This window comes from Betta splendens, chromosome 2 (genome assembly GCF_900634795.4).
Source record: "Betta splendens chromosome 2, fBetSpl5.4, whole genome shotgun sequence".
Classification (NCBI taxonomy): domain Eukaryota; kingdom Metazoa; phylum Chordata; class Actinopteri; order Anabantiformes; family Osphronemidae; genus Betta; species Betta splendens.
This window is the reverse complement of record NC_040882.2, coordinates 16,574,366-16,588,506: the sequence shown is the minus strand read 5'-3', so window position 1 is coordinate 16,588,506 and position 14,141 is coordinate 16,574,366. Positions and strand designations below refer to the sequence as shown.

Below are 14,141 nucleotides of genomic sequence, written 5' to 3'. Positions count from 1 at the left end.
GTTGTGTTACCGCTCAGTTGTGTGTTGTTCATTGCCCAGTCATGTCATGTGTAGGATTCACTGCCATGTTTGCAGTAGGTTAGAATCACCGTTCGTGACCCCCAACACACACTTTTCAGACATACCTTCAGTGAGACTCGAACCCATGACTTTACTTTTATTGGTAGATCAATGCCACTGGACCAACTGCAGCACTGGGAATTAAGCAAAGAAATACTAACACTAAGTAGAGTTTACAAGGTGATGCATGCCAATATGCATTAGAACAACCTCAGGTTTGATGTTGTGGCTCACACATGCCCAAAGAGAGATTTGATGAAAGTCTAAAGTGTTATTAGTAACATGTGGTGAAAGGACCCTGGTGAAGTCATCACACAGCTTATTCAGCCTGACGTTTATTTGTCAGGCTTCAGTAAGTAAAAGGCTCCAATTCCAACAATATCGAGTCATTTTAGTTTTCCATGAATTATTTTACGAGTAACAGTTATCATTTCACACATAGTTTGATTGGAGTGAACAATCAAAAGATCAACCAGAAATAATAAAATCTTCTCTAATCCTCTCTGTCCCTTCACCCCAGCCTGGCGAGGTAGATGGTCACTGCTGTACAGTAAGTTATTACACATTTATGAATACATATTATAAATACATATTAGTACTAATCTATCAATAATCTATTGATTGGCTACAATTAAAAGTTCTTAAATCTTACACAGACCGACAATCTCTTAAACACTTCTGAACTGAACTGAGTTTATAAGTTAATTTAGGAGCTTTTGAATGTTCGTTTACATCCACATGTACTGTAAAGTCATTAAAGTAGTTCAGCTTTCTGTATGTTATTACTGTGTGTGTGTGTGTGTGTGTGTGTGTGTGTGTGTGTGTGTGTGTGTGTGTGTGTGTGTGTGTGTGTGTGTGTGTGTGTGTGTGAGAGAGAGAGTTTAAAGCATCAACTAAAGGCCAGGGAGACACATCTAAAAGGCAACTGTGCTCTGATGTGAGAGTCGAGCTCAGAAGCTTCTCATTTATTGGTGTCACTGCAGAGGCTACAACCTTGTACAGTGGAGGAGGCGGTGAAAATATGTGTAGCAGTTAGTTTTGCCTTTAGTTTGATCCACAGCTCAGAATCAGAACAACTATGTACAGCATTTTTTTTAACGGACATTTTGGTGTGTTCGGATAAAGTCTGAGCTGAACGTGTCTCCATCCGAAGACTCATAAATCAGAGACTGTGACTGGCAGCGACAGCTGCACCACATTCAGGCTCGTAGCCAGAAATCTGAATGGACAGGTGCTCTCGTTAAAAAAGTGGACCTTCACCTCAGGTCAGGTCTGAAAAGCAGGAATGTTACGCTGGAAAAAACAATAGTATCTATCAATTTCATTCAAAAGCAGCGAACCATTGCTGCGGGTGAAAAAAAAGTCCCCTTACTGCTGATCTGGACATTTGTAGATCTCTGTAGAAGCACAATGTAGGCATCAATTGACCGTGTGATCCTCAGAAGCAGCCGATAGGAATAATACTTGATCCTTGGTTAGCTCATCAAACGAGTCGCTCCAGCACCCAGAGGTGACAGCATGAGGCTGATGAGACAATTAAAAGCACGCTTCAGGGCTGAGCTGAGAACCTGCTGCACCGATGTGCCTCCTCTAATGACGAGGTCTCATCAATCGCCGGCTCGGTGCTCGGGCCTCACACCTTATCACAGAGATGTCAGCTGAGGTGAGGGGTAGGAAGACAAGCGACTCGGACTGCTTTATAAACCCCTGACTCCGTTTATGAGGCTATGAGGCTCCCCAAAGCTCGGGGAGAGACATTAAGCTATTGATTCATGGCCGCCGGTCCTAGAAAAACTCAGCTCTTTTTATTTGGATCACGTTGGCCGTGTGGCGCAGCATCCACCCCCAGCAGGCTTGTTTGGGCGTCGGGTGTCCTGCTAATGGCCCAGGAAAACGTCTACATCGATATTTCTCCCCATGAGGCCGATCCTGCTCGCTGCCCAGTAACGTTCCCCTCCAACTGTAGACTCTCCGAACGCACTAGTCTCCTGGGAGCCCGGCGCCGCCGCTCGCCGGTATCTCATTTCCAGCAGAGCGGAATCCATTTACAGCACGTGAGAGCGCCGACGATCCACCGTGGAACCCTTCGGACTTTTACCTCTGACGGGCGTAATGACATTAGCGTGACATCGTCGTGGGGCATAGTGAGAGCATTCATTTGTTTTTCCGAGGAAAATCAGTGCTCGGACGTGAGAGAGGAGCCAGAGTTTCAGCCGCAGCGCCTGAGAACACTGCAGCTCCTCTGACCATTCACCTGCTATGGAGAAAACACACACTCGGGTCAAATGCAGAAATGAGGTTACCTTGGTTGCAGCTGAGAGACTCCTGGGAGCAGCCACACACTCAGCTGACTGTTGGTCAAAACATAAAACGACACCTGGCGATCATTTGTAAAAATATTTTATATAACAATTCAAAAGTCATTACACACAGCCTAAGACATTCAAATTAACACGGATGACCAGGGTGTGTCCTGCCGGCCCCAAGCATCCATCAAGTGCTCCACCATGTAAACAGTGTTGAAAAGAAGCTGCTGCGTTTTTGGCTCTCTGCTCCTATAGGCATCTTCCTCCAGATTTGTATTTGAGACATTCCTTATATAATAAATTATAAAACCTAAAAGAATGGTGGAGCTGACTTATGGCAAACGTAAGGTAAGGTTATTTCAAGCGTTCGGGACACACCCAGGTATGAAAAGACCTCTTTGGCACGGAACATAAATCATAATATGACATAAAAAACAAACTGTAAACAAAAACGGTCATTACAAAATGCATTTTATACACAAACAGCATTAACAGATTAAAAAAGAACAAACAAGAATCCTAAAAAACTCATTTGGCAAATGTGACCGTCCCCCAGCGATAACACTTGTCTTAGTCTGCAAGGCCTCCGTGCAAAACCGCGTCGTCAGGGTTAATGTCGGCGAGCTGGGAGGAGCGGGGGGGACACAAGGGAACAGGGGGAGCAGGAGAAGGAGGATCAGGAGGAGAAGGAACAGAAAGAGGAGGTGGAACAGGAGAAGGATGAGCAGGAGGAGGGAGGAGGAGGAGGATCAGGGGTGGGGGCCAAAACAAAGCGAGAGCAGGGGCTGCGGTTTCATGGTGTCGTCCGAGGCCTGTTCGCTCTCTGGCATCTTCCTCCTCCTGGTGCTCGACAGCTCAGTGGTTCACCAGCCCAAGTGTCTTTAGTGCAAATAGGCTGTCAGCTCCGAGGGCGCGTGGAGGAGGGAGGGGGGCGAGGAGGAGGTCATTTTCGTGGCGAGGATGAGGCTGTGTGTGGTTTGGCTCCTGGGATGGGTCTGGAAGGAGCAGAGAGGGAGAGAAGACCGGACGGTTTAACTCGCGCACGGAACCTGAGAATAAGCCTGGAAACTAAGGTCAGAGCGAATTCCTCCATATCTGTGTCGTCAGGAGGACAAACAGGCCTGAAGCAGGGTCACACACACACACACCACACAACCAGAAACCAAATCAACTTCAGGAATTCATCGCAACAAAACTTTCCAGCACCGTACGAACGTGTGCGATCGCTTCAAATCCCGACGATCAGCAGCAGCAGATTGCTTTCCATGTTCAGCTGATTCCTTCTTTGAACATTAAGACAGCGGGGGATTTGTACGGCGGCTTGCGCTCTTCCCTCTCACCAGGTCTCTGCAGGAGTCACAGCAGCAGCTGGTGGAGGGCGTCGGATCCGCCGGATCTCCTGCGCAGAGACTCTGTGATCCCAGCGCTGGATTAAAGCAGGGGCGCTAACGATGGCGCCCGTGAATCAGCCACCGCCGGGTTTGCTGCGTTTGCCAGCGCACGAGGAGCGGCAGCGTCGGGCCGACGGCCGATGAAGGCCTGACTCAGTGCATTTCATGCTTTGTAAACCTGGGAGCATTTATGTGCTCACACACACTGAAAGCAAAGCTGATGGGAATGAAAGACAGGACGATAGCGAGGCCGTATTTCTCGCAGACGGACGCTTTTATAAGCTGCTCATAAAAAGCCTCTCGAACAAAACTGGATCTGGAAAAAAAAATCAAACAATTGCTGCTTTATGAAAAGCATTCTTCTAACGCCTGTAGATGCAGATGTGTGTGCGAAAAAAGCTGAGTCATAGCAACAGCATTATGGCTTTGGTAGGTAGATTCACCAGCAAAGAGCATTTTAAGTGGCTGAGCATGAACATCCTCCTACAGCATTGTGTGTGTGTGTGTGTGTGTGGCGTCTCCTGTCAGGCTGCAGCTGCACGCAGGAACATTTTATTAGCTGCATTACCGCCTGCAGCAGACAAGGATGAAATCTGCTTTAAGGGTCGGTAAACTAGCAGCGACCTCCCAAACCCCGAGCACAACGCACTCAACGCTGGGTGCTTTTAGGAGCCACAGAGACACAGCAGGGTGCCAGCCCAGGGGTGGTTTCATAAGCCCCACAGCCTCCTGTGGGCTCCCACCAGGGACACAGTCATCGTGATCTGAGCTGACTCAGCTTTAAACAGACCAAGAAGCAAAGTCATTTGGTTTTTAGATATACTCTGAGGAAAATGACCTTCGATGACTTTTAGGGCGTTTTATCGAGGCCTGCCTCATTGTTAGAAAACTCAGCGCAGCTCCTTTAGTTAACGTTCACATCGCTCCAAACCCACTTACACAGATCTCTGAGGAAGAGCAGAACCCATCAGCACAAGGTGATTGTGGATCAGCAGCATGTATTAAAAACGCTGACTATTTATAACTCAAAACTACATTTCTTGCAACAGTGTCCACAAAAGGCTGCTGATGATAGAGGTTTGTCTCAATAAACGGGTTTGAACGACCTATGACCCATTTAACTTTCCTTATTACCTGCACAGCTCATGATTCTCTGACAGGAAGCTTCACACCCACCTGATCACTCTGAGAGGGGGGACAGCTGAGACTTTGCCCACAGGCTTGGGTCCCACGGTCGGAGGCATCATGACCAGCAGGCCCGTCGAGGGTTTGGAGCCCATGCTCCGGGCCGGGCTCACCGTGGGCGAGGCTCCTCTGGCCGGGCTGAGGGGGAGGGGCCTCTGAGGTGGGAACGGGGACGGTCCAGGCTGTAGCTCAGACACCAACTACAAAAGAATGGAATCATCAGTCACACTTGGATTTCTCTCGACATTCAGATGCATGGAACTCGTGAAAAAGCAAGATGACATTCAAAAGTCGAACTAATTCGAAGGCGGTTTACACTTCACAGAGGAGCCGTGACGGATGGATCGATGCCACAGCAATCAGATAAAACACACGCCGCAGTTTTGTTTATTATTTCTTTAGGGTTCAGAAGAAATCTTTGCAATTCATCTGAAAAGTGCTCTGATGCGGAGTCCAACAGTTTTCTCATTAGCGCCGTGTACGCGGCATTAGCTCTGAATTACATCTACGAATTAGGCCTTCAGCGGGGGCTGTGAGCGCTGTCAGCCACCGAGACCCGCGCTCCACCGTGCTAATGGGATCCTACGGTGAGCTGTGGGCCCAGCACAACCTCACCCACAGCTCCCAGCTATGGGTCTCAGCTCACTTCCACAATCATACGTCAGCAAAAGCAGCTATTAGCATGTATTTAAGCTAAGAGGTCAAAGGTTTGATGGGAGTCTTACCAGCGGAGGCCTGGTCGGGTTGAGGGGCAGGGGTTTCTTGGGCGGGCTCAGCTTCTGAGCGGCTGGTGGGTATTTAGCCGGCGCCGCCGGCGGCTTCCCGTGCGGCAGCGGTGGGCGTGTCGCCGCCACCACGCCCCGGGGGCTGCTCTGGGCGGCTGGGGCGGGCCGCAGAGGGCGCACCACGTTGACCGGCTGGGTGCCATTGGACACCGGGCCGGGCCTGAGGGGCAGGACCTCTTTGCTGGTGTGAGGAAGCTACAGGACAAAGAAGAAGCATTTGGTTGAAAAGAGGTAAAGCGTTGCCAGCACGTTACATTCTTATTACAGTAATTACACTTTTTACAAGGACGCTGATTTCATTTTTTTGTCCTTTTCCTCATTCTTGCCCTTTTTTGGACCTCTTGCATCGCTTTCCCTGACAAGACAAACACTAACCCACCCAATTACACAAACACTACAAAAAGCAGACGGGAACATGATGAAACGACGCTGAAGGCGCGGTGAACCCGGTTGTTGTGGACGTGGGAGGATGCAGACGGGTCACAAGCTGCTGCAAAATGAGCCCGTTCAATGCGAAGGTCAGCCTCATTATTAAGTAAACACACTGGAAGAAAACAGTGAGCCCCCCCCCTCCCTCCGCTCCACTCACCCCCTTGTGGCTGCTGGCTTTGCTGATGGGTCCGACCACCTTCAGATGAAAGGCTGGATTCAGATGGCCGTTTTTGCCCTTCTCCGCCGACGCCTCCGTCCTGAGCAAAGACACAGAAAATGAACGGGAGCCGGCTCCTGAAAGCAGTGCAGCTTCATCGCCCCCATTTCTTCAGGGGGGGTGAAGCAGCGTGATGTAAAAGAAAACACACCGGCTTTAACGACACAGTCGGAGCCGCGAGAGGCGATGCTAAGTTTCTCTCTGTGGCGCTAAAAGTCTGCAGGAGCCGCATCACTGGCTCCAGCTGCGCCCGTGTTTTAATCCATCTCCAGACGTTTGAACGGGCGAACTCGCTTTTCTGTCACCGTCTTCTTTCCTGCTGCACTTGTTTTCATATTTTCACCTCTACAGCTCTACCGACTTCCGCGTCTAACTGTATCAGCGCCGACATTTAATGAAAATCTGCCTCGGCCTCTGCGAGTAACCGCTCGCGTCACACGTGCACGTGCGCGCCCGCTGACAGGCCGTTCCATACACTTGCAAGACCAATTTCAGTCCCCGATGAGCCGCAACATCTAAAACTACGTACCAAAAGCTCTACAAAGGCCGGATGAACTGCGGGGCCGTTGCTGTAGATTGAATTAGACCTCTGTGGTGGACGTGACAAACTCTTAGCTCCGCTCGCACGCTTGATGTTGCCGTACTGTATGAGCTTAGCGGGGCCTTTAACCAGACGCCCACTGGTGAACTGCGGATGAACCCAAGCGACTGGCCTCGGAACGAGCCCGAAAAAGCACACGGCGTCCTCTTCGGCTGCAGCCGTTAGGAATCTTTTTAATTACGGCAGAGGCGCGATTTTCCGTATCATTAGCCGTCTACTCGCTCGTCGCTCCCGCTGCCTCTTTAGCAGCGGTTATTTTAGAACCCTGCCGCGACAGCATCGCCGGCGTTTAGCCTCTCTCTCTCCGTCTCCGCCGGAAAAGGTCGGGGTCTTTAAAAACGGCCGCTTTGACGCTGGCGCGTCTCCAGACACGTCTCAATGAAAGTAAATCACCGCGAAAAGCCGGCGGTATTCACTAACTCGGCCGCTGTTATGAGGAGGCAGCGGCCGCGGACGCAGCTCCTCCTCAACGCTCCCTTCCCCGCGCGCGACCGCTCCTTTTCCCGCCTTTAACATTCTCTCTCTCTCTCTCACACACACACACACACACACACACACACACACACACGGAAGGGACACGGTACTTGTTGCTCTGGCTCTTCTCCCTCTGCGAAAGCCACTTGTGGTAAAAGGACGTCTTGATCCTGTAGCAGTAGAAGAGCAGCAGCACGCCGGGCAGCAGCACCAGGAAGGCGAGGAGCAGGCCCACCACCAGCCCCACCTGACCTGCGGGGACACGGGCCGCGGCGCCGACCGCCGGGTGAGAGACAATTACACATTTAAACATGTCGCATTCGTCTCCCGGGACGTCTCACGTACTGTCGTGCTGCACGGGCCCGCTGTCCACGCTGCCGCCCAGGCCTTTCTTCTCGCAGAACGGCGGCGCGAAGCCCCGGTTGCAGTGGCAGTTGCCGTTGCTGTTGCACACCTGCGCGAGGGAGAAGACGACAGCGTAGGATGCATGGGTAACGGGGTTCTGTGCGCGCGCCCGGAGCTGTAGCGGCTAAAGTAGAAGCGCGTGCGTCCTAATGAGACTCGTCTTCCCGCCTTATATGTGTACATGGAACTTTTTTAAAACTGACTCATAACTGACTACTGACTCATCATTTTAACACCCAGTCTGTAAGTCTTTATTTCTTCATTTGACTGAAATGTGTTCACAAGTTTCTCAACAATCTCCTGATTAAAATGTTCTTTTTCTAGACAAGTGATCAAAATCTTTATTTTATTTTTTGACTAATGAGATTTTCCAAGACTCAAAATCTAAAAGCTTTTAATTGAGTTGTCTTGAACAAGAGATTAGCCTTTAAAGCAGATTAATAACTCCATATCTTGTGTGATTCACCACCTCTCAATGAGGATAAAACGCCGCCATGCTCCAGTTACACTCAGATGTAATTATCCCATCAGTGATTAACAAGCCTATTTACCCCATTAGCCCCTCGACATGAAGGGCCCTCGCTTGTTTTCTGACTTTTGTCTCCTGTCACTTCGTTTCACAGCCAGACGACTGCGCGCATACGTAGCAGGGATTTGAACATCTCAAAAGGCAGAACGCACAATCTGAGTATAATGAAAAAGGTATAGAACAGATCAGCCTGTCGAGTCTGCAGCAGCGCCTATAATAAAAATCCTCCTATACACGTTTCAAACAGTGAGTGCTCTCAGACGCGAGCAGCACTTCCCCTGCTCCTCATTCCTTTATTTGCATGGACATCCAATGCACTCCACCATTCCAAGGATCAATATGAATCCAAAAATAATGCTAAAGCTAAAAGCACACACACACACGCGCACACGCACACACACACACACACACACACACACACACACACACACACACACACACACACACACACACACACACACGCGCAGATCCGAAGCTGGGACGACTGCCTACTTAGAAGAGACCTGACTTTGAGCCAGGTCCATTATTTATCTGTTGTTACAGTGAGAGAGGGGAAGGAAAGTGATACAAACAGCATAAAACAGAGTTCAGGCAGAAGAGAGGGGGATGAACAGAGGAAATGATGTCTGCTGCCGCTCCTCTTGCTTAGAATAATGTAGGTTCTAATCCGATGACACTGCCGGGCGGGAACCAACCCTTCTTTCACACAGTGGATGGGTCAAACACAGACTGACAGACTCATGTCATGCCGTTCGTCCAGTCCAACTAGAGCTGGTCCTCAGAATGTGAGGCTGTAATAGTATTAACAGCTAACAGCAGCTCAACATCTGTTAGCTCCAATTCCAGCATCATCTGCTTTGTTTCGGCCTGAAACAATCCTTAGTCTCTATAGATAAAGACTGTAGCTCCTCTGTCTGTCTTAACTGAACTGTACCTGGACAGTTCAGGTCAATTTATGTGTTCAGCATCAATTTATGTCATTTGACCTACTCACTGATAGATGGTAACTTGTTGTAATACTCCAGTATCTATCGTTTACATTTGTCTGACAGACGCACACACACACACACACTGGAGAGACTACAGGCAAAACTGTCCGCGTCAAAAGTACAGTATAGCTTTAATTTTGCTGTGGCTTCACAAATATTCCTCTGTGGACAAAAACATCAGCTGTCAGCAAGCTGGCAGCGTCGCTGTGGAAGCCCGCGGGGTCAGGAAACCATGCTGCTGGAACAATAATGGCAAATGGCGTGTTGCATTACGCTGTTGTCGTGTCCCGACTCACAGTGGAACCGAGCGCGAGCACATGGACCAGAGCTGGTCTGTGTGTGACTGCAGAGCTGATTAGGTGGAGCCACTGTAACGCAGCGTATGCGTTCACAGGACCCAATAGAACGCAGACGCCACATGGCGGCTTTGTTGTTCTGTCTTTGTCTTTAGGACCTCCTGTACAGTGAACGAGCAGAGCTGCATCTCGTCGCCTAAAGACTGGAGATTGTTTTCCAGACATTCCAGAAATCGGACGTGGCTGCTGCTGCTGGGAAACGTCTCCGTTCCAAACACAAACACTGAACAGCAGCCGTGTTTCATTTTCTCCGACACGAGCTTCACAATCTTATTTTTCACTACATTCACTAGACGACCTTCATTACCAGCTGCATTTTGGAATCTGAATTATAATAGCAAACACGTATTGATTTGTTCTTTGTAAAGCAATTTAAAGTATAAATATTAGATTGTTATTATAAGAAATAAAATATAATATCTTATATTAAAGTTTGGTTCTGAATGAAGGAATCATTTTAGTATTTGTGAATATTTCTATTTTTATTACTTGACTAAATCATCTATCTTCAACCGGTTTCCATCCAACACAGAACAACCTGATCTCTATTACATGGAACTTTTTACTGCAGCTAATCACTTCATCCTGAATAGACCCAAACAATCACGTGTACCCAATAGGCAATAAAGTCTCCAAAATATACACTTGGGCAATATTAGAATAATGATTTTGCGGTAGCAACATTACTGTGAAATGAAACAAGCTTGTCAGGCTGTTCCATAGTGCTGACCACCGACACTGGGTGCTCATACTGGTGTCACCTTGGCTGAAGCCAAGCATGGCTGCTGTTCCCTCCAGTGATTCTCTACATTTAGACCAGAGTTCAGTGTCATTGACTGGAGGCCAGCGAAGGATGCCGAGCACCTGCGCCTCCCGTGGCGACGCCTTTAATAATTGAACCCTCCGGTGTGACAGCACAGTGCGGTCATAATTGAAGATCATTTACTGTAGTGTCAGTTTTCCCGCAGGACTCTTTACAGTAGACGACCATTCACCCTCACACAATATTTACTGGACCTGCCTGTTTTGCTCAGTACCTCTTGAATATTTTATGGATATTATACAAAACAGTCTCACTAAGAGCCGTTTAAAATCTGAATCCTGGTGGAAAATCAATATGGCTCTTATGTATTTACGTCCCAGTTTATGTAAAAAACAAATCCTTCACTGTGTTGAGCACGTTGTCTTACAGTCCAAGTTCCCAGATACTGTAAATAACCGCTATCTCCATCCTCTACAACACCTCTTAAAGTAACAAGTGTTTAAACCCAGACACTCCACTCAGAGCTCGGGTACGGACTCATAAACTATGTATGATTCTTCCCTATCTGCCCCAGGCCTGCTTGTACAGCTGCAATAAATAGTTCATCACTTCAGTCTCTGTTGTATTCACGCCATCTATTTTCCTGCCTTTTTACGACAAACTTGGTGACAGTGCTGCAAGGAGCCACCTTTGCCCAAGGACACGGTGTGACAATAAGATTAGGGAGCCGTGCCCGCCAGCAAGTTGGGCCTGTCTAAGTGTGTGTGTGTGTGTGTGTGTGTGTGCGTGCGTACCCCGTTGCCGTGACAGCGCGCGATGCAGTTCTCTAGCTCGGTAAAAGAGGCATTTTGGCACCGGCGGTCTCTGCACACCTGTGGCAACACAAGCAGAATAATCACCAACGCAATCATGCACTCGTCGTCCGCCCGCCCACCCGCCCGTCCGTCCAGCCGCTGGTTCCCCCGGGTGGCCGGACGCCTCAGGGCATCGTCTGAGAAGAATCTCTATCGCTTTAAATCGCTTCTGTGACTTTTACAGCGTGTAGTGATGTTTGCCGAATTGCTTTTACCAAACGTGCTCGGCCTCATTTTAGCAGCCATTTGCATTAACAGTGAAGGGACGCTTGGCGCTGTATAATTTCTTCTCCCTGGGCTCGTTCTCTGTCTGCTGCCTGCTCCTAAAGGCCCCTACAGACTCTGATTGTGCGCGCTGATTACACGCCTCACTGTGTGACATGAATCCAACGAATGTGGATGTATGTACGATCCGGTGCCAGACCCAAATGCCAGCGGATGCCTTGATCTGTCCGTCATGTCCTGCTGCATTCTAGCCAGATGTTTCCTATAGACGTTGTCCCTGGTTTGACCTTTTACCTGTATACAATAAGTGTGCGTTTCAGACACACACATCCTGAGATATGTCCTGCCTTACTGTGTTTGAACTGATCTCTGGTCAGTCACTGTGGGGAAATATAGTGTAGGAGTGGAGCCAGTCAAAGAAAAGTGTGTAATAATTCAGCACTTTTCTCGTGGCGTTCGATCACTGTATTAGCGCTAATATTAGAGTTGCTAGTGTTGCCAGTCGCTTTACTATTGTAGGGTGAATCAATTTGGTTTTGTAAATGTGTGACTGTGTGATTAGAGGCAGCGGCTTTGTGCTATGTTTGCATTTATTGCTGAGAAAAGGCCTGCTCAATACGACGACTCAAAATCCATCACCCCGGATGCCAGAAAATATTTTCTGGTGCCTATTTATAATATACGTATTACTTATGCAGCACTATTCGATCCCCTTAGTGCGGCTGCACAATAGGTGAAATGAAATTCAAGTGGCTGGAATGTGCTGCAGAGGGAAAAAGCAATATGCATTCACAGAGGGAGAATTCACCGGTGGAATGGATGGGACTGTAGATGTCATTATGTGTGCGTCTATGTGCATTTGGTGGGTATTTTAGATACATAATTCAGCTGCTGTACTGTACGATTGTGTCTGTGTGTTTTTACACGTTTAAGCGCCTGAATCATAGACAGGAGGGCGTTGAAACAAAGAGCTCACCTCCCTATTGCTGACATTTACTTTTGTATGAAAAGAGCTGACGTCGTAATCATTCATTTAGATACTGGGATACGTTGATTGCAAGTATCAGTTACTCATCAAAGGTTTAATGCTACTGTACAGTAAGTTTGCTGTGTTCGAATCTTGACTATGAACAAGAACCGCTTTTCAGTCGGTTCTCAGCCGGCTGTCAGTCAACTCGCCCTCCTGCTGCTTGACAGTGGAGTGTCAATACCATGAATCCACACCAATAATGTGCATTTAAGGCACCACCAACATTAGAGCTTTGCTCATAAACATACATACAGTTACAGTTACATCAGTTACAGTTAATATCTGTCTCTTTCTAGGTTAGTAGTAGTCTTCACATGTCTTCATGGTTGATAAAGTGTAAACATCAAATTGAAACCATCAACAGATCTAAGTGGGCCCGACCGACCTTTCCCTCCCCACACTTGGTGCCGGTCATCACGAGGCCGGGATCGGGCAGGTCTCCCTGGCCGTCGTTGGTGCTGTAGACGTAGGTGCCGCGACACTTAACCTCGATGCCGCCGGTTTTGATGGTGGTGTCTATGGGCACGGCGTTGGTGCCTTTGGGCTTCTTGGCGGCGCTGTGGCACTGGATCTTGCCACACTTGGCGTCACTGCGCAGACGCAAATGCACACATATTTGCTTCTTTCTTCCAGACAGTAGAGTACATTTCTAGCAACGATTCTTTTCAATGAGCAGCACTGTTACATCTTCATTAGCATGAGCTCACATACACATACTATGCCTGACTTTTAATTATGTCATGGCTACAATAACAAATCATAAACTATAACACATTTATGTTTGACGCTTGTTAATGTGCTTGTCTTGCAAGTAAACAACCAGCTGTCTTTAATGTCAAAGTGCTGTAGATTGGAAAGTTCCTACTTTCCCGTTAAAATGGAAAACAGCTTTAAGTTATGCATCAACTCCAACAACTGAAGCTTCTGACACACTGTACCTCAATAACACTTTGCGCTTTATTATTTGTCAGCACTGACATGTTTGTCATCAATATGCAGATTGAAACTGGCACACACACACACACACACACACACTGATTACAGACTATTCACATGTCTTAATAACTGGAAGAAAGAGCATTTACATATCTTCTAATCAACTTTGTGACTGACTATGGACAGGAAACACTAATGACTCCTGAGGGACTTCATAATGAATGGACAGCGGTGGCTCATACAAGGCAGATGTGAGCTCATTTACATGTTACACGTTGCTGGTTCGGGCCCATTAATGTGCCGTGGCACCGTCTCTGAGGGCTCTGTGGACAGAACAGAGCCTGGTGCTTTGTGTGTTTGCTTGTGTCATAAAACGCTCTTTTCGAGCCAAGGTGCGCTAAAAAAAACAACAGAGTAAAGCAAAGGCTCACTGGATGAACACAACAGCAGGAAGTGAGGAAAAGTTGAAAACACATGACATCATTATAAAGAAATCCTTAGATGCAAAATGCTCCACAACTTTCACCAGACGTGTGCTGTTTGACGCAGATTATAGGTTTTTGATTCAAACCTTGTAAAGCAGTGAGGAAAACGCCAGATTCA

General features: G+C 48.0%; 1 protein-coding gene across 1 annotated transcript in view; it reads right to left on the bottom strand.

Annotated features, from left to right (window-relative positions):
* Positions 1–2,443: 2,443 nt before the first annotated feature.
* adam19a (ADAM metallopeptidase domain 19a) overlaps positions 2,444–14,141 on the bottom strand; it is an 89,571-nt gene continuing 77,873 nt past the window's right edge. Inside the window, exons 16-23 of the mRNA XM_029175503.3 lie at positions 12,988–13,192; positions 11,288–11,365; positions 7,797–7,905; positions 7,562–7,703; positions 6,317–6,416; positions 5,668–5,922; positions 4,934–5,142; positions 2,444–3,361 (exon numbers count right to left, since the gene is read on the bottom strand). Coding sequence (XP_029031336.1) covers positions 3,310–3,361; positions 4,934–5,142; positions 5,668–5,922; positions 6,317–6,416; positions 7,562–7,703; positions 7,797–7,905; positions 11,288–11,365; positions 12,988–13,192 — 1,150 coding nt within the window. The 3' untranslated portion in view covers positions 2,444–3,309. The remainder of the gene's footprint in view (positions 3,362–4,933; positions 5,143–5,667; positions 5,923–6,316; positions 6,417–7,561; positions 7,704–7,796; positions 7,906–11,287; positions 11,366–12,987; positions 13,193–14,141) is intronic.